General features: G+C 48.1%; 1 protein-coding gene across 1 annotated transcript in view; it reads left to right on the top strand.

The window, feature by feature from the left end:
• Nucleotides 1-24,996, top strand: part of SCN10A (sodium voltage-gated channel alpha subunit 10) — a gene marked incomplete at its 5' end in the record, with an annotated part of 68,670 nt that overhangs the window by 19,062 nt on the left and 24,612 nt on the right. Inside the window, 10 exons of the mRNA XM_081159304.1 lie at nucleotides 1,236-1,377; nucleotides 1,525-1,722; nucleotides 2,431-2,601; nucleotides 6,028-6,321; nucleotides 7,994-8,105; nucleotides 13,425-13,663; nucleotides 14,711-14,884; nucleotides 20,096-20,455; nucleotides 22,220-22,663; nucleotides 24,012-24,152. Of these exons, the coding sequence (XP_081015430.1) occupies nucleotides 1,236-1,377; nucleotides 1,525-1,722; nucleotides 2,431-2,601; nucleotides 6,028-6,321; nucleotides 7,994-8,105; nucleotides 13,425-13,663; nucleotides 14,711-14,884; nucleotides 20,096-20,455; nucleotides 22,220-22,663; nucleotides 24,012-24,152 (2,275 nt within the window). The remainder of the gene's footprint in view (nucleotides 1-1,235; nucleotides 1,378-1,524; nucleotides 1,723-2,430; nucleotides 2,602-6,027; nucleotides 6,322-7,993; nucleotides 8,106-13,424; nucleotides 13,664-14,710; nucleotides 14,885-20,095; nucleotides 20,456-22,219; nucleotides 22,664-24,011; nucleotides 24,153-24,996) is intronic.

Here is a 24,996-nt window from a genome sequence, read left to right as displayed (position 1 = left end):
TAAATGTGGATCGACAGTGTTTGGGAACCAAGATTGGAGATAGAATTGGGATTGATTATAATTGAGTTGCCAGGACTCTAATCAATTGTATGGATCCCAGGGTTGAGTGTTCACATGGATGTCTGAAATAAGGGGAGCCCCAGAGGCTGGTGCTGGTGGGGGAATCCTAGAGTAGTAGAATCCAGAATACAAGAGCGGCATTTCCATTTCCTTGACCAGGGCTTCCCACGAGGGCGGATGACAGAACCTCACATGCCCTGAGCTGAGAGATATTTCTCAACATCGACTTACCCCCTTATTAAGAGATAGGACTCCAGCACTCCCACTCCAATGCTCTCCAAGCAATCATCTTTAATTCGACTTTCCTTCATAGGTCAATCTTCATAGACTACTTGACAGTTATATTTCTCCATTTAAATACATTGGCATCAGTGTGGTTTTAGGAGCTGACCTCCCTGAACCTCAGCTTCCACATCAGTAAAAAGAATATGGAGCCCTGGCTGGTTTTGCTCAGTAATTAGAGTATTGGCCAAGGCACCAAAGGGTCATGGGTTTGATTCCCAGTCAAGGGTTGCAGGGTCAATCCTGGGCCCCAGTTGGGGTGTGTGCAGGAGCAGCCAATCGATGTGTCTCTTTCACATCGATGTTTCTCTCCCTCCCTCCCCCGTTCCTTCCATCCTCTCTAAAAATCAATGGAAAAAATATCCTTGGGTGAGAATTAACAATAACAAAAAATCATATGGAGATGATTAAATTATAGCATTTGTAAAGCATGTAGAAGAGAGAGGCACACAGTAAGTGCTCAATAAGTGGAAATGTCGTCTTCCTTGTAATATATAATTGGTCCGTGAGCTTGGCTAATGTGAATCCCCCTTTAATAGACAATTCTGCAGTGATGCCAACAGACTCAGGTTTTATGTCTGCGTTATTGGCACTGGCTCTCCCTCCCCTGGTGTGAACTTGCAAAGAGCTCGTCACCCTATGTGGTCATGTCTGAGCGGTCCACTGACCTTCCCCAGGCCACTCCCTTCTGCGCGAAACTCTGAAGTGACAATATGATCATCCCCATTTAATGGGCAAGAGAAACTGAGACCTAAAAGAGACTAAGTGTCCAAGGCCACCCAGCTCATAAGAGGAGGGTCAGGTCCTGAACTCCTATCTTTCAACAGTCCCGGGCTGCCTTGCCCCCAAGCAGGGTGCCGTGTGATTAATCACCTTTTCTGTTCTTGCTGCAGCCACTGCCCTGAAGGTTATTTCTGCCTGAAAACGTCTGACAACCCAGATTTTAACTACACCAGCTTTGACTCCTTTGCTTGGGCTTTCCTCTCACTGTTCCGCCTCATGACACAGGATTCCTGGGAACGGCTCTACCAGCAGGTATTGATCTGCATGCCCCCTTACAGACTTGGTTGATGACTAAGGGATTGGCTTCAACGTGGCTACGTTTTTCCTGGAGGAGCCTGACAATGCCAGGTGCCCATCTACTCTGGGCACATTTCTCTCTTCTTTCTCTTGAATCTGCAGACCCTGAGGGTGTCTGGGAAAATCTATATGCTCTTTTTTGTGCTTGTCATCTTCCTGGGATCTTTCTACCTGGTCAACTTGATTTTGGCTGTGGTCACCATGGCATACGAGGAGCAGAATCAGGCAACCATTGATGAAATTGAAGCCAAGGAGAAGAAGTTCCAGGAGGCCCTCGAGTTGCTGCGGAAGGAGCAGGAGGTATGGGGGGGGGGCAGCCTTGTGAAGCCTGTTACAGGCGGTACATTGCTGGGCAGAGGCCTGGACCAGTGACTTAGACTAAGGCTGTCATTCCCGGGAACTTTAGGAAGGTTCATCTTACCTCAGGGACTATCTTAGATCAGATTTTCTGGGGGTGGGGGTGGGGCGGGGAGAACCTGAGTGAAGATGTTAGGCAAGTGATTTATTGAAGGTTGTTCTTAGAAGGAGAGTGGAAGAGACAGGATGGCACAGGGGAAGAATTAAATGAGAAAGTATCCTCAGCTAGAGACTACCTTCAGCCTGATCCCATGGGAGCTCTGGGGCATGCGTGTACCACAGAGTTAGCCCTACTAACTTGAAGCAAGAGGGCTGGCCTTTTGTACGCCCGTACCTGCCCCAGCCAAACGTAGAGTTAAAGGAAACTGCAGGACGCTGCCGCTCTGTGCCATCGGCAGCTAACACTCCAGAAGCTGGAGACGAGTGTACTGACCGGATAAAAAGGATCTGGGCAGGTGATCAACAGCGTCTCCTCCACGGTGTGAATGAGGGAGGGGACCCAGAGGTAGCTCTTCCCACCACCACCCAGGTCCTCATCCTGACAGCCTCTGTCTCAGGTGCCCTCACTTCTGTGACACCTCATGTCTGTGGGACACGTGTGCTGAGCTCAACCAGATGCTGTTGGCTGCAGCTGCTGTTCTCTCTCCCCAGGTGCTGGCAGCAATGGGGATTGACACCGCCTCTCTCCATTCCCACAGTGGATCACCTTTAGCCTCCAGAAGTGCCAGTGAAAAAAGGCACAGAATGAAGCCCAAGGTGTCAGATGGCTCCGCAGACGACAGCAAATCACCGCAATCTGAGCCTTACAACCAACGCAGGATGGTAAGGGGCTCAGGTTTGTGCCGTAAAGATTACCCACCTTTGCAGCTGTGGTGGGCAGTAGGTTGACGTGGGAAGAGGTTTGTAACAGGGAGACAGCTGAAGGCACAGTCACTAGGAGGCTGTTTTAGTAATCCAGGCTCCCCCCCAAAGAAAAATTATGACCTGTACTAGAACAAGGTCATTATGGATGGGAAAAGGAGATGGGTTATAAAGACTTTGATGGGTAGGGGTGGATCAACAAGACTGGGACTGTGGCATGTGGAAAAAGGAGAGGAATTCCGAATGACTCCCAGGTTTCTGAATGGCTCCAGGGCAATTCGATGGGTGGTACTTCTAAGACTGGAGCACTGGAGGAAGAAGCCAGGTGTGTAGGAAAAGTGGTGAACCCATGTTGGGCATGAAAGCTTTGAGGTGTCTGTGGACCTGGGGACACCAAGGGCCAGCTTCCTTGTGACACACTGATCTGCAGTTCTGGAACGGGGAGGGAGGTTTTGTCCATGGTGCTGAAGCCATTTGCCAGCTTCTTTCTGACCTCATGCCCCACTCCTGCAGCTCAAATTCCCACCTATTGTTGGCACAGAAGATCCCAGCACCCACCTCTGTAATAGTGTCCAGTGTGGGAATAACATTAGTACCGCACTTCAGATCTTATAGCAATTTTTCCCCGCACCACAACCTCTACCTCCCACTCTGAGGTTCACTGCACTCACCAAGCTTCCTCCCACCACCTCCCTCTCCCTGCGGAGTCCTGTGGGCCCCACATATGCCCTTTCCACAGGCCTGAGAGATAATAACCCTTTTGTGGGACAGTACTTTCCACTCTAGTAGATGGGGAAAGGGGTAAAAATGGCTATTTTCAGGCCTCTGACTCTCACTTTCTCCTCAATCTCTTTTCCTGTGCTCATCTGAAGGACATCCTACTTTTTGGAATACCATACATACAACCCTCAAACTTATGTGTGCATGTAGCACACAGACACACTCACCTGCACACTGGCCTTGGAGACACCCCCACTTCAGCATTTATCAGAGATTGTGTCCTTCCCTTCTTTGCTCTGCCTCTTGAGCAACACCTGGCATGCACAGGGCACAGTTCAGAAGATGTTTCAAAGGGGATTTGACTAGGGATCTGACAATCATAGAACAGAATGACTCACAGCTTCTATGGAAATGTCAATGATACTCTGAATTGGGCTTTAATTTCCCCCATCCAGTCATCCCCTCCTAAATCAGCACCTGGATTCCCAATAATCGTTTGGTGTATGTGGTTGTCTTTCCAGCAAGGTTCACCTTCAAAGGGAAAGAAGGGGAACTGTCTTGTTCATTCAACAATACTAGATGCTTAGTATAAAGAGATGACTAAAACATGGCCCTTTTCCCAAGGACTTGCAATTGGATGGTGGAGGCAGATATAAAAACAGCTATGCATTAAATGCTGTATCAGGGGCAAGTGCATGGTGTTTTGGAAACAACAGGAAACACAACTTTTACAGAGGTGGGGGTGTATCAGGAAAGGCTTCACTGGAGGAGGGAATAATTGAAATGCATAGTAAATAGTGAGTAGGGGGTCCCCCAGTAGCTGAGGACTGGGAGGGTCTGGGAAGGCTAATTTTCTAGGCACAGAGAAGAACATATACAAGCAAAGACAGGAGGATGCCACTTGGGTAATTTTTCATGCTTATTGATTAATTGGAGTCCATTCAAGAAGGTATCCCCTTCCTCTTTTCCCAGACATATTCATGTGGTAAATAGACCATAGGCAGTTTTTATATCGAGCCATTTTCTTACCATCAGAAATGAGAGATTGGTTGGGGGTAGCTAGGAGAGACACAGCCAGCGTTTCGGGAAACCAGTTGGCCTGCTCGGGTGATGCATTTTAAGGCAAATTTAATACTTAAATTCAGAAGTCATTGCCCACAATAGGTTAATTCTGAAATATTAATTGGTGACTAAGGAGGCACTGCCTGTCAAATATGGGACCGGAATTTTCTTCCTGATTTCTTCGTTGGTTTGCTTAGTGCCCACATGCAAATCGCTCATCTGTCCAGTGGGAAGGATCTGTGGATTTTAATGAGTCCCATAGCCCTTGGAAATCTCTGAGATTGGATACAAAGTAAAATGAAGAGACACACACTTCTTTTACATTGGTGGGTACAGGATAGTCAACATAGAGATGGTATGTGGGAAAGCAAGATATTAATGAGGGGTCCTGTGGTCTCATGTTCTGCTGAGAGAGTATGTCCTGGGGGGTCTGGAAAAAGGGAATTACTCTCTGACATTCCAAAGGTATGTTATCATATATGCAAAAAGACAATAGTCAGGCTCAGTTAAGGTAAAGATTGACCTTTGTCAAGGAAGATACCGGCCTAGGACGTGACTACTTGCCATGACTCCCCTTTTGTTAGGAAGTTTTCATTTCCAGCCATCCTATGTGGTTACTTCAGGTCTCTGAGCTTGTGAAACCTGGCATGCAGACCTCCCCTGAGCCTGTCAGATTTAGTATGTGGGCCCTTTTTCATCCACAGAATTAAGGAAGGGGGCCTTTTTCAGCAGTATGATCAGAGTCTGGAAGGAAGTCAATGTTTAGATTTTGGAAATACTTTATATGATCTATGGAAGTAACTGATAACTTGTTATGGTCAGGTTTCCACAGTGGTCCTGGGAACTAGCCCACCGGGCATCCTGACTATCCTGGGGCTCTGGGCCTATGAATTAGCTCCTATTCTCTGGCAACTGTAGGCCACATAGTTCCCTCAGAGGCAGATTTTGATGGGAAATGTTTATTGATTTGGAGGAATGTCACTATTCTTCCAGGAAATTAGGCTGTAACTCTCCCTTCAATCTCTCCATTGTCAACTGCAAAGTTTGCCTCATGGGATCCTGGAAGCTCATTACATTACAAAGCTCTTGTCTCCTCCTTTGCAGCACACATAGGCTGAATCTAATGAATTGTAGAAGCTAATTTTCAGGCAATAAAGTGCACTCAGTCATTCAACAACCATTTACCAAGCATGTTTCTGAACTGGTGCACATAATCGAGTCACCTCAGGTCATAGTTTTGCGTGTAGAGTGAGTGTGGAACAGCCCAATGGCCAAAGGCCGGCAAACAGCTGACACATCCGATTGAACCATGAGGTTGTCCTCTAACATGCCTTTGGCCATGAGGACCTATTTGCTGATCTTAAGCACCCTGTAATCTCTCATCTCTCTTGGCTTTTTCTCAGGTTGTGTCAAGAACACTTTTCCCTATTCTCTCCCCATGTTTACCTAGAACACCCCTTAGATCTGTGTCCTTCATTGGCTGCTAGAGGGTCATGAAAATAGGGGCAGGGAAATGGGAGTGAGCACAGGGAAGTGCCAGGCTCCAGATTTTCCTGCAGGACGAGCTCCCAGCCTCCCTTCCTGCTCCTCGGGGGCAATGCCCAGTCTTTCCTAGGCCTCGCCTCTGGGAGACGCCGGGCCAGCCACGGCAGCGTGTTCCATTTCCGGGCCCCTGTCCGAGACGGCTCATTCCCTGACGGGGTCGCAGATGATGGAGTCTTTCTTGGGGACAGAGACAGCCATCGGGGCTCCCTGCTGCTGGGCGGGAGTACTGGCCAGCCAGGCCCTCTCCCTAGGAGCCCGCTGCCTCAACCTACCAACCCCGCATCAGGGCAAGAAGAAGATGGGCAGCCCACACTGCCCCCCGGTGAGCTTGGACCTGGACTCACGGAAGGCTCGGTGAGTTTGTGAATGTTCTGGACTCTGGGGCTGCTCTCCAGCTAGAGGCCTTGGCTCAGGAAGCCCTGAGTGTCACCCATGGAAGGGTCCTTTAGATACCATTCTGCCCAACACCTCCCCTCCACTCCCATTTTACTGACAGGGCAAGTGAGACCCAGAGAGAGAGACTGGAGTTACCTGAGGTCACACAGCTTTTCTGGTTTCCTCTGTCCAGTGGCCCAGATGATTTTCCAGCTGATCCCATATTTTCGTTAGTGTCTCTCTGTCCCCACGTACTAACACTGCTTTAGAGGTAGGTAGGTCGGCTTGCTCTCCGGACAAGGGGGAGGAAAACGAAGGCTCTCTTCCCTCCTGTGGCTCTGTGCAAAACACTCTGGGCTCTGCAAACAGGCCCCAGAGAGTGCTGGGAGGTGCCTGGACTGATCTGAGCAGAAGTAAAGCATCCTTTGCTTTCCTCAGAGAAGTGATAACTTGCCAAAATGCACAATGTAGGCAGCAATGACTGAATGGCCAGCACTCTCAATGGGATAATCAGAGTGCAAGGCCAAGCCAGGGACTCCTCAATGGCTTGGGAGCTGTGACATAATGTGAGCTCTCCATCCAGTTGCAGTAACGATGCTGCTAGTGCTTTTCAGTTGCCCTCACTGGCCAGCCCCGGACCCAGAGCAGTTTGCAAACTGAGTCACCTTTAGCAAGTCCCTTAAATTCTTCAAGCCTCTGTGCGTCCCCTTGTAAAAAGGCTTCTAAGTAGCTAAAGGGTTCAATGGAATAATAAAGTGCCTGCATTTACAGACATGTGTCTGACAAAAACAACAGTATCTTTGGCTGAGTCCTCATGCTTGGAAACTTACTAAACTTTGTTTTTATTAAGCACGTACTGTATACCTATGGGCTTCACCTAGGGTAGGTGCTCAATAAATCCTTGTTGAATTTAGATTCTGAATGGTTTGTGTGGTGCTCAGTCAGCTGCTGTGGGCCTCGGACTCCCCACATCCAGGGTATGTGTGTATCTAGAGTTCGGGGCCTGGCACAGAAACCGGACAGAACTTCCGACTAAAGGTCCAAAGATTGTGTCAGACAACTAAAAACAGGGCAGTCGGCACACACAAATGTTCCCTCAGAAAGAAATTCTGTGGAATTAGAACCTGGGTTATATGTGGGGAGGAAAATGGGCCTATGAGAAGGGAAATCCAGAAAGTCTATCGTGGAGTAGTATATATGTGTGTGTGTGTGTGTGTGTGTGTGTGTGTGTGTGTGTGTGTGTGTGGTGCATATTCTGTGTAAATACCAAATACACAGCTCAGGAGATATCTCCTAATGACTGCCTGGCCTGCTGCTCCTCTCCCTTTGGTAGAAACCTGTCCCCACCCTGGTGCCCAGGTCCCTGTCCTAGGGCAGGAGTTTGCAGAGCCTCCGGTGAGCCCAGGCCACTCTCTTAGCTGCAGACCTGGGCTCTGGTTGCAGTCCAGCTATGTGTCCTGGTCGCCACGCTTGAGCGCTTACCACAAGTTCAAGCAGCAGCCCAGTTTCCCCAAGTGTGGCCACTGAGGATCGAAGCTTCCCTGGGCAGCTACAACTACGGGAGACGGGCCAGTAAGAGGCCAAGTGACCTCAACTTGCCATGGAAAACTTCAGGTTGGGGAGCGTCCTGACTCTTTTTGTGTCCCAGCAGGTGCCCGAAGCAGGACAGAAGAAGACTTTCCTATCAGCCGAGTACTGGAATGAACCCTTCCGAGCCCAAAGGGCAATGAGTGTGGTCAGTATCATGACCTCTGTCCTCGAGGGTAAGTACTGCTCATTGGAAGGATGCTGTCATGAGTCCCCATGTGAGCAGCAGGGGGATACCAACTGTGTCAAAGGGCACCCATCTCTGCGTCCTGGGATCCGAAACACTCCTCTTTTTTGTGCCTCTGGCCCATCACCCTTAATCAATGTGGGTTGTTTTTTTTAATGTGGTGATTTTTCAAAAACAATAGAAGCCAATGGTTGAAATGCTTGAGTCCAGCTGTTGTTCACATTAACATCTGCTTCACGCATATCCACAAAACTAGGTGTTAAAAGGTGATATGGCAGGCACTGGAGGCCGGGCCACCACTCAGGAACGCAAGAAATTTAACAGTGTTTCATTTTCAAACATGGCAAAGTTATCTCAGTGTTTTCCTGGCTTGTAACTTTTATGGTTATAGCTTAATTTCTGTCTCAAGCTCCCCCATTATGCTGATCTTTGGAAAATAATTTAAATAAATAAGTCAATTTTACTAAATTCTTGTTTAATTCAGGGTTTCATCAGTGGAGTGGGAATCCACTTGGTCTCCCCAGGGATGCATCAAAGTTCCAGGTGCTTACAGCCAACCAAGGGAATGGCCCGGGGTCAGGGCCACCTGACACTCAGGTTCCCAAAGAGCATGGCTGCATCCCCCCCCCCCCCGCCCCACTCCCCCAGTAGGAGGCCTGCCTTCTTATCCAGCCTCTATTTTGCCTCAGGGTATGGAAAATATGGCCTTAGTCATAACCATTTATTTACCTCCACCAGACAAATTTAAAACGCCCTAAGCTGGAGAAGGGAGCTTGGATGTGGGTGTGTTCCTCAGGAGAGGCCCTGCATGCTCTCCTCCCAGCCCTGAGCTGAATCCTAACCATAAGGAGAGCACAGTAGACAATATAAACAAACCCCAAAAAATGTTTGAGGGATTTGAAAACAGAGCCAATCTGTGCCTTACTTTCTAGGTGAAGCCAGAGGTGTCAGGCGTTAGAGAGAGACCCACATGCTCAGCATGGAACAGAAACTGTAGGGTAGAATGGGCCGGTAAGGTACCTGGGGAGAGAAGCCCTGAGGCAGCCTCTGAGAGTGCCCTGTGGCCCCAGAATGACAGTAGCTACATGGTGACCTCGCCCTGATTGGAAATGAGTGAGAGACAAATAGGGAACCTGGAGATGCAAAGAGGGAGCAGCCGTCTATCTCCAGGGCTCTCCCACCAGAAACCAGATTGGGAACCATGATGACTTAAGTAAAATGCACTTGGCATTGACTAAGGACCCGCTCAGCCTTCACCTTGAGCCCCCTAGAACTCCGACTCTCTCAGATCATGAAGTGGTAGCAGACATTCAACTGACCAAACCAAACTCCCCAGGTTGGCTCCTTGAGGTGTAAACTTAGTGCAGTTATGGGGGGAAAACCCCTTAAGTTATATTTCTTGCACACCTGAGTTTGTCTTTCAAGAAATACATACATATTCCAGTAACAACAGTGTGTGCAGACTCTTACATTATTTTTCCTCATTGATAATTACTTAATAATTACTTTTCATTGTAATAGTGTCTGTACACCTAACATTTTTTGTGACTGCATAGAATTTCACCATGCTGCTATGCCCATGACTTTTTGTTGACCAGGTGGGTTGTTGGGAATTTTTTATCTTATTTCTGTTAGTCATCAAACAGCAGATGTTAAATACAAACAACTTGCTTTTTTATTTATTCCCCAGACCTATCAAGCTTCCTCCTTCCCTGTTTTTTAATGGACTCACTCATCAATGAAAATTTGTTGAGCAACTGCTATGTGGCTAGCATTGTTCCAGGTGCTGAGGGTTCAGTGGTCAACAAGCTAGAAGTCAGCCCTCATGGAATCTACACCTGGGGGTGGGGAGCACAGATGATAAGCACAAATAGATGTTCAGGTAGTAATAAGAGGTAAAAGGAAAATATAAGGGAGGAAGGAAATGGAAAGCAAGGAGTTACAGAAGGGACTACCTTAGACGGGGTGGTTATGGAAGGCTGTCTCCCTCTGGAGACCCGCAATCAGAATGAAGTAAGGGATTCAGCCCTGTGAGGACCTGGGGGAGAGAGTTCCAGACAGATGAACAGCAAATGCAAAGCATTTTGCAGGAATGAGACAGGTAAGAGCAAAATGTGTGTCCTAAGCACATCCCAATTTGGGTAAGAACAGAGGCAGTCTCAGTTGGATGAGAGGCCACAGAGGGTAGTGAAGAACACAGGCCCTAGAGCCCGACTGTCTGGGTTTTCATCCTGGCTCTGCCGCTTATGGTAAGCTGTGCAACTTGGGGCTCCTTTAACTGCTCTGTGCCTCAGTTTTCTCATCTGCAAAATAGTGAAACTATTCAGTAGGTTATAAATTCTACAAGGGCAGAGATGTGTCTGTTTGGCTCACAGCTGGATCTCTAGAACTTAGAAGAGAAGTGCATGGCACATAGTAGGTACTCAACAAATAGTTGTTGAATGAATGGTAAATGAGTGTGACGCACAAAGGTGACATGGGTGGGAGGGTGGTACTAATTTATAATAACCTGAACTGATGAGTAGGAAGAGAATTTATAATTTATAATGGACTGAACTGATGAACAGGAATTGTCATATATCCTGAGGTAGGACAGACTTCCCCTCAAGGAAGATTCTGTGAGTAGACTGGGAAAGGCAGGAGAAACAATGACATTTTTAAGAGAATCTGGGTAAAGGTGACCTCAGGTTAGGTCAAAGAGTTCAAAGGTTTTTGAGCACAGGACAGATGAGCTGTGATCTTTTCTGGTTGAACATAAATCCTTTACTCCCATGGAGTCCATGAAGGATGCTTGATGCTGTCAGAACTGTGATAGCACTTACAAAGGCCATCACTTTGGGGATGATTGTGCCCAAGAAAGTTTGGCCCAAGCCAATAAGAACTTGGCAGTTCCCTGAAGTCGGGCAGGTGAACCATCTATGTTTGGGGCACAAGCTAAGACTTGACAGTTGTCCAAACCAGAAGACCAGAAGCAGGAGCACAGCAGTGAGCACAGCCCAGTCTCTGCCCTCATGCTGAGTAGGGGACAGGACACAGAACAAGTTGCTGCTGGGGTGCTGAGTGTCTATAGGAGAAGGGCAGGGTGCTAAGCGAGACGTGGTAAGTTTAGCCAGGGGTTAGGGGTGTATTCCAGGTAGAAACAACAGCAAAATCCCTGAAGCAGGAGAGAGCCTAATACTTAAAGAAATGAAAAAGCCTGCTGGAGCTGGAGCACAGAGAGCTGGGAGGAGAAGGGCTTAAAATAAGGCTAGAGAGATGGCCTGGGGCCAGACCCACAGGCCTCCTTAGACCATATTAAGGATTTTGAATTTCATCCTAAGAGCAGTGAGGTGCCACTAAAGGATTGGAGGCAGAGGAGCTACATTTGCATTTTATAAAAGTTACTCTGGATACATGTAGAGAATAGAATTAAGAGGGGAATGGTGTTGGCAGGGGAGCCAAGTAGATAGAAACCATGGGAAAGATGGCAGAGCGTGGACTCTGGGGTGGTGGCAGTGGGGACGACAGGAAATGGAAGGATCTGAGAGCTATCTGAGGGGCATAAGATTTAAGACTTGGTGGTTCACATGGTTCTGGCAGAAGCAGCTGAAGGGATACTGGTGCAATGACATAAAAGGGACACTTTAGGGGGACCAGGGAGGTTCACTGAGGAAAGATGAGTGCGGAAGATCATGAGTTGAGTCTGGGACATATTGGGTTTCATGAGCCCCTGAGACATCCACATAGGGATCCCCAATAGGACGTCGGTTGTATGAAAAGTAGGTCTAGAGCTTAGAGGTTGAGAGTGACCTAGAGATACATAATTGAAAGCAGTTTGAATATAGACTGTAAATCTGCAGTGGTGCAAGTGGATGGATGATGTTGAGGGAATTAAGTAAGACGAGAAGAAGGCCTGGGACCAAGTCCTAAGAAACAACCTTTAATGCTTGAACAGAAGAAACACAGCCCACAGAGGAGGCTAAGAAGGAATGCCTAGAAATAGAAGAGCCAGCAGAATACAGCGCAGAGCCAAGGGTCTAAATTCCTTCAGGAAGAGCAGAGAGGTCAAAAGAAGCAATGCTATGGAAACATCAAGGTCAAGATAAAAAAAAGTCCAGGGCTTTAGTCACACAGATGTCTTTGGTGGTTGAGCAAGAGAGAACTGGAGGAGTAGGGGGGTAGGCAGAGGCCACATTGGGGGGGTGTGAAGGAAAAATGAGAGGGAAGGAAGTGGAGATATTATATATAGACAACTTTTTCAAGGAGTTTTTCTGTGAAGCTTTTTAAAAAAAAAATTTACATGCTAACAGGGAGGGTCTGTGAGACTGGGAGAGACTGAACATAAAGTAAAGAGAGGACTGTTCCATGGCTTCTTGAAGTGGTTAGCAGGAGAGATTGCATAAGTGGGGACACTGGTTGTTAATAGGAGGGGAGAACAGCTCTTTAACAGTAACAGAAGGAAAGGAGGAAAGTTCGTTCTGGAATAGTTTTCTGCAGAAGACTCTTTTGGGGAAGAACCATGATCATGTTGCAAGCTAGCAAGTGCACGATTCTTTTAGCCGCTCTATCTCCCCCAGACAGTCATGATCAACAAAGTTGAGGCTATTTATAAGGTTGAGTCTCTTCCTGTCCTGCCTCGCAGACAGGCTGCTTCCTGCCACAATGGCGTCTCTGCAAGATTCCTTACTCAGCACTACTTTCTGTGCTTCTTTTTGGTGCCAGAGAGAGGAGTGGAAAAGGGGAGATGGAGGCTGGAGGAAAGAGGAGAAGGTGAGATATAGTAGTCTGGAAGGCTGAAGGAGTGACTGAAATAGAGAAATGTGGCAGAATTTCTGGGCCATGACTAGCTGGGACTCATGAATCCCTAGCAGGACCCGTCAGCATAGTTGTGTACTTTTTCCCACCAGGTTCGGCTGGTTGGGTACAGGTGCAGAATAGCCTGTTCTTCGGGTTTATTCAGAGTTAGGGTTCTATCAGACAAGTACAATGAAGGGGGAGAGGGATGAGGGAATCCAGGGTGTCTGCAAAAGAATAAATAGAGTGATGGACATGAACTCTAACTTAGGTAAGTTGAGAAGTAAAGACATGACATAGGTGATGAAAAGTTAAAAAGTGTAGGGTCCATGGTTTGGAGGCCTGGATGGGGACAGGGTCTGGACTGAGGTTGCTGAACTGAAGGAACTTCAAAAAGTAGGAAATAGTCATCAGAGAAAGGGAGGGCTGAAGTGGAGATTGGAGGTCGTGGTTATTAGCAATGACAAGGTCTAGGGGATCGGGGTCCAAGGTGACGTGTTGCTGACAGCTGTCATTGACTACACTTGTGATGCAGAACTTGAGGAATCCCAACAGAGGTGCCCACCCTGCTTGATCAGCTTGGCTCAGAAGTATCTGATCTGGGAGTGCTGCCCCACGTGGGTGAAGCTCAAGAAACTTCTGTTTAGGATTGTGACGGACCCATTTGCGGAGCTCACCATCACCTTGTGCATCGTGGTGAACACAGTCTTCATGGCCATGGAGCACCACGGGATGAGCCCCACCTTCGAAACCATGTTCCAGATAGGCAACATTGTGAGTGCCTGGCAGCCACTGCCCATGGCACCGTGGCTGGGGAGCTCTGGGTGGGGTGGCAGCATGCCCTCATTGGTTGGAGCATTGGTCTCGCTGGCTGAGAGCAGATGAGCAGTGCGAAAGATGTGTGGATGCTGAGTTCAAGGCTTCAAGTCCAAAGGACCAGGCTGAGCTGGTGGCATTTGCTTTTGGATGAATGAGCACAGGGAAGCGGACCAAGAAAGCCCTGACCTGGGGGCAGCTAGCTCAGCCCGTTCCTTCCCTGTAAAGGGGATGCGATCCTCTGTTGCTCAGGCTGGCGACAGGCTTTGATGAGATCAAATGACAGAAAAGCCCCTGACCCTGGTCTGCTTTCTTCTTACCTGTCTCCCTTCCCTGCTGATTGTTGTGTGGCCTGAGCCTGGTCCTGACCTCTGTCAATGTCAGAATTCTGCCCTAAGACACTTAAAGACACCCAAGCGAAAAAGAATCTTAGAGACAATGTATTATTTTTGTTTTGCCAATAGCTGTTATTTATTAGTGAATTACTACCTGCCAGGACCTTTGCTGAGACCTGCACGTGCATCATCTCATTTTTATGTTCATTATACAGATGAGAAAATTGGGGTACAGAGAGGATGCATGACTTGTCCCCATTTACACAAGCTAGGAAATGGCCGAGCTGGGATTTGTATCTGGGTCTGTGTTGTCCCATCCTCCATGCTTTAAACTCCTGAACCAGATTGACTGCTCCTTTACATAATTATGTAATAATTATTATCCTCATGATGATCCACTTGCTCCCCTCCGTCACCATCCATATGGAAACACTGAAGCATGGGTTCTGATGCGTACGCCCTGAGCGCTGGCCCAGGCATTTCTCTGCTGCCACATTGAGTGTTCCCATCCCCAACCCTTCAGGAGCCGGCAGGTAATATAGCAACTGAATTGGAGCGAGGTACAGGGATTTGCTAGTGTACAGAAAAAGGCATTTCTCTGCTGGCCTGTTCGTCACTGCCCCTGACCCCAGGGACCCTTGCTGAGACGGATCCTTGTTTCCATCCGCAGGTCTTCACCGTGTTCTTTACTGCTGAAGTGCTCTTCAAGATCATTGCCTTTGACCCCTACTACTACTTCCAGAAGAGGTGGAATATTTTCGACTGCATCATCGTCACCATGAGCCTGATGGAGCTGGGCATGGCCAAGAAGGGCAGCATGGCAGTGCTGCGCTCCTTCCGCCTGGTAATGCCCTCTCTTGGTGACTCGGGGACAGCTGCCCCCACACCCAGGGAGGCTCACCCCCGGGAACGGGCGCTGTCCTTCGGGGACCCCACCAGTGAGCTCCTTCTTCCTTTCCTGTCCCTCGGTGCTTTTCACTTACTCAAAGTGGGGGCATCCTTTCCCCTCGCAGGCCTGCGTCCCCTCATCTGTGCCAAGTGGGGACTTCCCAGCAGCCTCCTGTTCTCTTGTCAAATAACAGTCACAAGGGAAATCATAGCAGCTACTGTGTCTTGAGCGCCGACAATGTGTTAGGCACAGCGCTACCGTAACACAGCTCATTTCAGACTTACAATAACCCTCAGAGAGGGAGAGTTGCGTTTAAGATCCTCACGGTAGATGCGGGGAACTGAGACGCAGAGCGGTTAAACCACCGCCCGGTCTCCCAGCCAGGAGCGAGCAGCAGGCCTGCGTTTCAAAGCCAGGTTGCTTGGCCCCAGAGCGCTGGCTTCTCCCGCCCCACGGAGGTCATCCTCCCATTCCCTAGTGCCCCAAGCCACAGCCCCCATGCCTCACACCCAAAGACGGCCACCTATTTGCCCCAGGGCCTGACACTTCTCCAAACTCAGCTCCAGGTCACCCTCTACAGGGTGAGTTCTGTTCCAAGGGCTGGGGCCCCGCTGCCCACAGGCCGCCCGTGGGCAGGCGGACCTGTTCTGTACTAATCCCTTCACCTCTTTATCCAGCCACCCCACCCTCCCCGCAGCCTCCCGCCAGAACGCCCCGCGTATCTGAGCTTCTGGTTCCACTTTGTTCGTTGGTTTATTTTGTCCGTTAGGGTCCACATGACCGTGCTGGGACCGAGTGTTCACAGCAGAAATCCTTGCCGCTTTCCTGCTCCCAGAGAGCATGCTTTCAATATTTCAGCAAGTCTGATATTCGTGACAGGTTTTCTTAAAGATTAAATTTTTTTAACAGTTTAGAAAGGTTGTTGTTTTTTTTTTTGTTAGAAATATTTATCCTGGCCCAGGCTGGGTGGCTCAGTTGGTTGGAGTGTGATCCTGTACATCAAAAGGTTGTGGGTTCAATTCCCAGTCAGGGCACACACCTAGGTTGCAGATTGGATCCCCAGTCGGGGTGTGTGCGGGAGGCCACCGATCGATCTCTCTCTCTCTCTTTTTCTCCCCCCTTTTCTCTCTCTCTAAAATAAATTAAAACATATCATCAGGTGAGGATTAATATATATGTATATTTATCATGAATGTATGTTTAATTTTATCAGATGATTGTTCTGTGTGCATTAAGAGAATCACACAATTTTCTCCTTTACTCTGTTAGAGTAGTAAGTTACATTCACTGATTTTCTAATGTGAAATCAACTTTGCATTCCTGGGATAAACCAACCTGATCATATACAATTTTTATACATTGGAAAATTCAGCCTTCTAAGAGTTTGTTTAAAATGTTTGCATCCACGTTGATGAGTAATAGTTGGCCTATAATTTCCTTTGCTTGCATTGTCCTGTGCCAGATTTTAGTATGCTGGTTGCCAGGTCATGCTAATCTTCATAAAAAAGGTGAAAATTATTCCTCCTCTTATACACCCAGACTCTGGGTAAATTGGAATTATTTGCTCCTTATAGGTTTGGTAAAATTCACTAATGAAGCCATCTGGAGGTCAAGAATTTTTACTACTAATTTAATTTTTCCTTTTTTTAAGATTTTTTATTAAATATATCTTTATTGATTTCAGAGAGAGGAAGGGAGAGGGAGAGAGAGAGATAGAAACATCAATGATGAGAGAGTCATTGATCGACCGCCTCCTGCACGCCCCTGACTGGGGATCGAGCCCCCAACCCGGGCATGTGCCCTGACGGGAATCGAACCGAGATCTCCCGGATCCTAGGTCAACGCTCAACTGCTGAGCCACGCTGGCCGGGCTGATTTACTTTTCTTAATGGCTGTGGAACTAGTCAGGTTTTCTATTTCTCTAACTGATTTTAGTAAGTTATGTTTTTCTAAAATTTTCCTTCTTTTTTTCAACTGTATTGGCATAAAGTTTCATATGCTGTTATCTTTTTTGTTTGTTTGTTTATCCTCACTTGAGAATGTCTTTATTGACTTGAGAGAGAGAAGAGAAACATTGTCCCATATGTACCTCAAGCAGGGATCGAACCCACAACTTAGGTATGTGCCCTGACTGGGAATCGAACCCACAACCTTTTCAGTGTACAGGGCAATGCTCCAACCAACTGAGCCACCCGGCCAGGGATGCTATGCTGTTATCTTGTAAGAGTCTATATCACCTGTACTTTGTGTTACTTTTTCCTTTCTTTTAAAAACAGTGATTTGTGCTTTATCTCATCTCTTTTTTTATTAGTCTTGCAAAAAATCATTCATTTAGTCAGTCTTTTCAAAGAACCCACTTTTAGCTTGTTGAGCCTCTGTACCTCATTGATGTTTTCTGTTTCAATTAACCCTGCATCTCATCTTAATTACACTCGGTTCCACATATTTTATTGTTTTCTAACTTCTTAAGGTGGGATTGTCAACCTATTTTTTCCCAGTATATTCATTTAAGTCTTCAGTTTCCTTCTAAGAACCACTTTGATGTGTAGAGTTTTCCTTATTGTCTGGTTCTGAATATTTTCTCATTTTAAATTTGGTTTCTTCTTTGACTCACAGGTTAATTAGAAGCGCGGTTCTCAATTTCAAAACGCATGTGGTATTTCTAGTTATCTTTACGCCATTGAGTTTTGGCTTCATTGTCTTGTGGTCCAAGAACATATACTGTTATGACTTTAGTGCTTCGAAATTTATTGATAATTTCCTTTTGGCTCAATATATTGAAAATGTAGGGTTTCCCCCCAAAAATGTATATACACACTTTGAATAATTATAGAGGCAGTGTTTATTAAAGTACATTTCATTTCAAAATTGAGCTATCAGCTGTTAAAGTGTGTATACATTTTTGGGGGGACACACTGTATATTCCTTATGCACTTGAAAAGAATGTACCTTCGGCAGCTGTGGGGGGCAACACAGCATAATCCACTGAGTAAGAAAGCTCATTGTGTGGTCCAAATATTCTATAACCCTGCTTGTTTTTGTCTGCCTGTTCTAGTAATCACTGAGAGAGCCGTGTATAAAAATATCTCCCACTATGATTATGGCGAGGGCTGTTTCTCCTTACAGGGCTGTCTCGAGGCTGTGTTATTAAATGCATGCATATTTTAAGCTGTTATATCTTCCCAGAGAAGTGAAACTTATCATTAAGGGTTGACCTTCTTTATCCCTAAGATGCTTTTTGTCTTAAAAAAAACTCCTTGCCTGCTGTTAATTCAATAATGCTTTCTTTGGGTTTAGAATTTGCCTCATACATATATCCCTTCTTTTTCTTCTAGGCTTTGTGTGTCTTTAAGGTTTTTATATGTCTCCTGTAAAGAGCATAGTCAGATTTTAGATTCTTATTGAGTTCTGACAATCCAGTCTTTGTCTTCTAACCAAAGCATGTAGTCCACTTATCCCATGAATCCTGATAGATCTGGCTATGTGTCTATCATCATATTTTTATATTTTGGGTTTTCTGTTGCTTCACTGCTCAAGTACGCCTGTGTTCTTTCTCCCATCGCCACCCTTCTTGATTTATTTTGGGTTGTTTTTTCCCTTGTTCCATTTTCCTTTTATTGGTTTGGAAACCAAATACTCTGTTTTTATTCTTCAAGTGGTGACCTTAGTAATTTCAGCACAAGCAGTTAACTCAACCCAAGCAAAAGTTAGCTAAAACCTTTACTTTCCTCCAAGACAAATTTTCATTGGCTACCCCTTCCCTACTTACAATTCTGTTAAGTAGTTTAATTTTATTTTGTTCTTAGAAATCTGCAACAAACTTAATAACAGTAAATAATTATAGCTGTTGTACAAATAGTCCCCGAACTCAGCAGCTCCACCCAATGAAGTTTATTTCTCACTCATGTCATAGTGTGATACAAGCCAGGCCTGCACAACCTTCAGAGCTTGCCTCCAGCTTGTGGGAAATGGGAGGCCAAGGCTCATTTTAAGTTTTAAACAGTCGAAGGCTTTTCAGTCAGGGCTCATGGTTTTCTTCGCAATACGCCTCCTTCAGACCCCTATGAGTGCTACATGCCCGCAGTGTTTTCTCTGACAGAGTTCTCAGCTCTACATTTTATTTTATTTTATTTTATTATTTTATTTTATTTTATTTTACTTTACTTTACTTTACTTTACTTTACTTTACTTTATTTTATTTTATTTTATTTTATTTTATTTTATTTTATTTTATTTTATTTTATTTTATTTTTTTGCTTTCTGCTCCCCATGCCTTTCTTTCTCAACTCAGTGGTAGCCTGGCTCTTGGTAGATGCTCCATAAATACCCCATGACAGCTGAGCCCAGATATTTCTCTCTAACAAATTAGAGGGCCACGCAAATGTGTTTTTAAGTGTTTATACATCTTTATGCATTGTGCTTTTGCTCTCTTGTGGGATTTAGCACATCTGGGTATCCACTGAAGACTTTTGGGGTCTTTGCCTTGTTTTTGTTAACTAAACCATTCATTCCATGAGGGCAGGAGTCTCTCTCCACACACCTCACAGGCTGGCACAGTGCCACGCACACACATGGTTGGCATTCAATAAGGTGGGCAGTTTGGTTGGTCTATTAAATGAACACATGGGTCACTTAATGCTGGGTCCATGATATCATAGATACTTGCTCTTTCAGAGCTAATGGGGGCAACAGACATGCAGGGCCTCAAGATGAGCAATGCCCTAAGAGATAGTTAGCCAACACCTCTCAAATGCATTGGGTCATGCCCTACCTGCAGGAGGCTAGCCTCTCAATAGTGAGCTGTTCTCACTTATCGGTGACCTCCATCAGGCCCTACTTGACCCCCACAGAACAAGCCCACATCAGAAGGCCGGTGGCTACAGAACAGAGTACCTATGGCAAGACCACCCCCCAGTACAAGACCCCTGACTTTGCCACAGTCAGTGAAACACACTGAGTGTAGGGACCATAGAGGACTGATCATATGGCTGAGTAACTGATGACATAGGAAGCAAGGTCTCTGAGAGCACCCTCCTGGGAGGACCCCATCTTAATGGAATGAGCCCCCTTGCGCTTTTCCCAAGCCTTTCGTTTCTGGCCAAGACTTGAGACAAAAGGCAATAAGAAGAGCCTCCAGGACCTGACACAGTCGCTGTCTGTCTGCAGCTGCGGGTCCTCAAGCTGGCCAAGTCCTGGCCTACCCTCAACACCCTCATCAAGATCATTGGGAACTCAGTGGGCGCGCTGGGCAACCTCACCATCATCCTCGCGATCATCGTCTTCATCTTCGCGCTGGTGGGCAAGCAGCTCCTCGGGGACAGCTACTGGGAAAACCGGCGTGTTCTCTCCGCGCCCGGCGAGGGGCTGCCGCGCTGGCACATGCACGACTTCTTCCACTCCTTCCTCATCATTTTCCGCATCCTTTGCGGGGAGTGGATCGAGAACATGTGGGCCTGCATGGAGGTCGGCCAGAAGTCCGTCTGCCTGGTCCTTTTCCTGACGGTGATGGTGCTGGGGAACCTGGTGGTAAGTGCGGGGCGCGCTGGGGCACTGTCTGGGCAAAGGAGGAAACTTCCAGGCTATCCAAAAAGTGAAGATATTTTTTCCATTGATTTTTAGACAGTGGAAGGAAGGGGGAGGGGAAGAGAGAGAGAGAGAGAAACATCGATGTGAGAGAGACACATCAATTGGTTGCCTCCCACACGTGCCCTGACAGGGGTGGGGATCAAACCTGCAACCCAGGTACATGCCCTTGACCAGGAATCGAACCCGTGACCCTCTGGTGCACAGGTCGATGCTCTAACTCCTGAGCCACGCAGGCCAAGGCTATCCTGAAAAGCTTTGACCTTGTGCATTTTTATGTCCACATTGGACCTCCCAGTTGGAAGGCCTTCAAACTTCTCAAAGTCATTTATAAGTCACATTATAAGAACTGAATTGTGGGAATGAGCACATGGGGTAGAAAAGGAAAGACCTGGCCTAGAAATCTCAGCTCCACTGCTAGTAGGGATGGCTGGCCCAGCGCAAGAGACAATCTCCCCCAGCTCTAATTTCCTTGTAATCAAGAAAATAGTGCTTGCTCATGGGCTTACTGGGAGAACTAAATTACAGGAGATGACATATGCAAATTGCCCACTGCAGTGTCTGGGCTATGGCAGGAACTCAATAAATGATAGCTGTTAGTTGTTAAAGAAAAAATTTCCTTCCATGCTCGAGGGAGTTTCATAGAGTATTTTTCTCTGGGGGAGTCAAAGCTGGCAGATTTCACCAAGTGACACAGGTCCTAGCTAGGAGCAGAGAGCAGGCACGATGGGACAAGGTGATAAGGGAAGCTGGGTCATGGGCAGCATCCAGCGCCACAGTGGCAATGGCACAGTCCACTCCCAGGTTTGGGGGGAGCCTCTCTGGAGACTTCCCTGCCAATCAGCCCCAGCATCTCTTCTCTGCCCCAGCCTGGCTCCCCGCCCTCAGCTTGTCCCCACAAGTAGTTCTGGGCACCCTCAGTCTCCCAGCACCTGCTGGCTGGAGGGGGAAGGTGGACTTCCAGGAGCCCCTTTCCTATTGCCCTGGACGTCAACCAACTTAGATTCTTTCCTGTACAAGTTTTACAGACAAGAGAAAGCTAAACCAAGAAAAGAGATGAAACAACAAATCCAGACTCTTCAAAGTCTTTCCCACCCAGGTTCCTGAGTCACAGATGCCTCCTGCCCACATTCCTGAGCGGGGGGCTGACTGAAACCCCTTTATTCCAGGCTGAGCTCACCATCCCCCAGAGCCACAGGCTTCTAACCCTCAAGCAGGAGGTTGGCCTCTCTGAGCTCTTTTACATCCCTCGTGTCACCTCCTCTTCATGGCCACTCAGAGGTAGAGAGTCCCCACTCCCTGCTCCGGGTCAAGAGTGTGAAGCTGGAAGCAGTGAGAAGATGTGCCCAGGATTCCAGAGTGAGGGCTAGAACCCAGGGTTTGGGCAGATGGAGGTGGCCCCAGGGCAGGCCCACGTCTCCTCCTCTCTCTTGTCCCTGGACATCCCTTTGTTCAGCAGGGACAATCCTCCTCTGTGGTGGAGAACATGCTTCCAAGCCTTATCCACATGAGGCAGGTCACTTATGACATCCCCAAGGCTCCCCTCAGTTGCTCTCAGAAGCTCCATTCCCCCGAGAGGGAACGCATCCCGGGAACGCAAGGAGAGGCCAGGTGTGGCCCCCCCCGCCACGTGGCTGCCACCTGGCAGGCTGTGGGGGGCCCAGCTCCTTGGCTGAGCAGTCTTCCCTCCCCCCCATTCCCCCCCAGGTGCTCAACCTGTTTATCGCCCTGCTGCTGAACTCCTTCAGCGCCGACAACCTCACAGCCCCAGAGGAAGACGGGGAGATGAACAACCTGCAGGTGGCCCTGGCCCGGGTCCAGGCCTTTGGCCACCGCACCATGAAGGCCCTTCGCAGCTTCTTCCGCGGCCTCTGCCTGCTCCCCCGGCCCAAGGCAGAGCCCCAGCTGGTGGTGAAGATCCCGCTGTCCAGCGCCAAAGGCGAGAACCACATCACTCCAGATGCAGCCCAGGGGACCCCCAGAGGGCTCTCGGCGCCCAGAGACCCTGGGGACGGCCACAGTGACTTTGTCACCAGCCCTAACATATGGGTCTCTGTGCCTATTGCCGAGGGAGAATCTGACCTCGATGACCTGGAGGAGGAAGCGGAGGATGCTCGGAGCTGCCGGCAGGAGGTGATCCCACACCAGCAGGTGAGAGTCCTCCCATTGGGTGGCCCCCAGGAGCAGGAAGGGGCCTGGGGGGGAACAATAGGGGCAGAAGGGAAATGATGATGCAGAGATTTTCCAACATCAGGGCTGGCACAGTCTTGAAGAGCCCCAGGCGAGCCAGGCAGAGGGGCCCTTGACATAAGGAAGCACAAGCCATGCCATGCTCTCTGGAGGAGATGGCCTTGGATCACCTGGACGAAAGGGTCAGGATCCCCCAAGCAAGCAGGGAGCAGGGGCGGCCCTGAGCCCCAGGCCACTGTGAGGTGCTCGGGAGGGTCTTTCATACAGCCACCCGATTTGCTGGGCCAAACCCAGGCTCCCTGTGTGAGATGCTAATGAGATTCCTCTAAGAACAGGCTGCTGTCCAAGAGCAAGGCTCCTCTAACCTTCACCAGAAGCCTACGGGGTCCTGGTCATCGTGTGACTCATGTATCCAGCTTTTCCCAACAAGGGATGTTATTTGTTCCCTTTGGCACCAAAGGATTTCAGCCTTTGGTGATATATCCCTTAAGTGCTTTGCACAGCTCCCTACTACTTTAAGCTGATGCGTCAACAACCTCATTAACCTCTTCTCAATGACCGGGGGCACGCGTTTCTGCACAATATGGGAAGGCAGGGACCCCAGTGGGGCCCAGGGACATGCAGGGCTGCTGGTCGTCCCACTGAGTGGCCTTAGACAGCGGTGCTTTGAGTGTGTGGCTCTTCCACAGCCTTCTTCCCCGTGGCTGTCACTTCTCTTGCATTCCAGCAGCTGCTATCAGTTGCCATATTTTACATGCCTTTGTCTGGGTAACAGCCAAGGGCAGGGCATCACCACCCCCAGAGTAAAGGACGTGAACTCTGTGACGGCTGTCTCCACTCAGAGGCATTTTTAATTACTTCGGGGTCCTTGGGGGACTCCCGATGGCCAAGTTCACTACCACTCTGACCTTTGGACAATTCATAATGATCATGGTTAATATCTGTTGAGCCAAACACTTTCTTCAAAGTGTTTTATAAGCATGAACATATGTAGTCAACAAAATAACTGACTGAAGTAGAACATGCCAATTCAACTTTGCGGGTGGGAAAAAATGAAGATCAGAGAGGTTAAATAACTTGCCTAACGTCACACAGCTGGTAAGTAATGAAGCCAAGAGTTAAACAGGATCTATCAGGCTATCGAGTCTCCATGCTCACTTTGCACAAGTGGGTGAATGGATAGATTTTAGGTACATGTATTAGGTCCTTAGCCCTGGCGGACTAGGAGGTAGATGCAAAGTTTCGTCAGATTTAGAAGTGGTCGGCTGAGGGTAGGCACAGGTACCTAGCTGGGATCTTCTCTCACTAGCAGGAGCAGCTGCAGCAAGTCGGGAGGTATGAGGACCCCCTGACACCCAGGAGCCCAGGCTCTGGAACGTCCTCTGAGGACTTGGCTCCATACCTGGGGGAGAAGTGGAAAGACGGGGCGGCCACTCAGGCCCCTGCAGAGGTAGGTATGTGAGCTTCCTGGAGAGGGGGGTATTATTCCAGGCTGCACTTGACCTCCTAACCTCACATCACATCCGGAGAATTTTTTAAAGTCCCTCCCAGCCCCAGGGACTTCAGCGGGAAGAGAGAGGCTCCAGAAGCTGGGGGCGGGGGACCACTTCCTCAACCTCTCTGAGCCTCCATGTCTTCATCTGTGAAACTGAACGGTAATCTTGGTAGGATTCTTTAGAAGCTTAAATGAGAGGCTGCTTGTCAAGTGTTTAGCTCTTCCCTGAAATGGAATAAGTGCCCAGAAAATGACAGCCAAGAAAAAAGAAACCAAAGACAATGCACAGAGAAAGCTGGGTGAAGCCAGCAGATGACAGTCAGAGTGGCTCGTGGGTGAAAGTCTCCCCTGTGGCTCCCCACCCCCGCTTTCTTTTGTCCAGGCCTTTTCTCTAGCCAAAAACATTCTGGTGCTGGCGAGGCTGTCTGTGCTGAGCAGTCTACTGACAGCCTTACGCAGACTGAGCAGGAAAAAGGGGCTCAGGGGTTAGAAATGTATTATAAGAGGTAAAAATAAACTTTCATTACAAATCTTTGAAGAAAACGAGCTATGGGGAAACAGGTGTATGTAAAGATGTAGCATCTTTAATACACTGTATTAAAAATCAGGAATTTAACTTGACCCCTAGCTGCTGAGTGTGGACCCTGTGACAGGCACTGGGCTAGGCGAAGATAAGGAAACATCATTCACCCCTAAAGTTATCAAGCCCTTCAGCTTGAGGAATGCCAGCGACTGGCTGCATGCCCCTGGGCAAGGCTGACCACAGCAGGGGGAGATAAGCGGTGGGCTGACAAGGGAT

The sequence above is a fragment of the Miniopterus schreibersii genome (genome assembly GCF_964146895.1).
Source record: "Miniopterus schreibersii genome assembly, chromosome: 15".
Lineage (NCBI taxonomy): Eukaryota > Metazoa > Chordata > Mammalia > Chiroptera > Miniopteridae > Miniopterus > Miniopterus schreibersii.
This window is presented reverse-complemented; position numbering and strand designations above follow the sequence as displayed.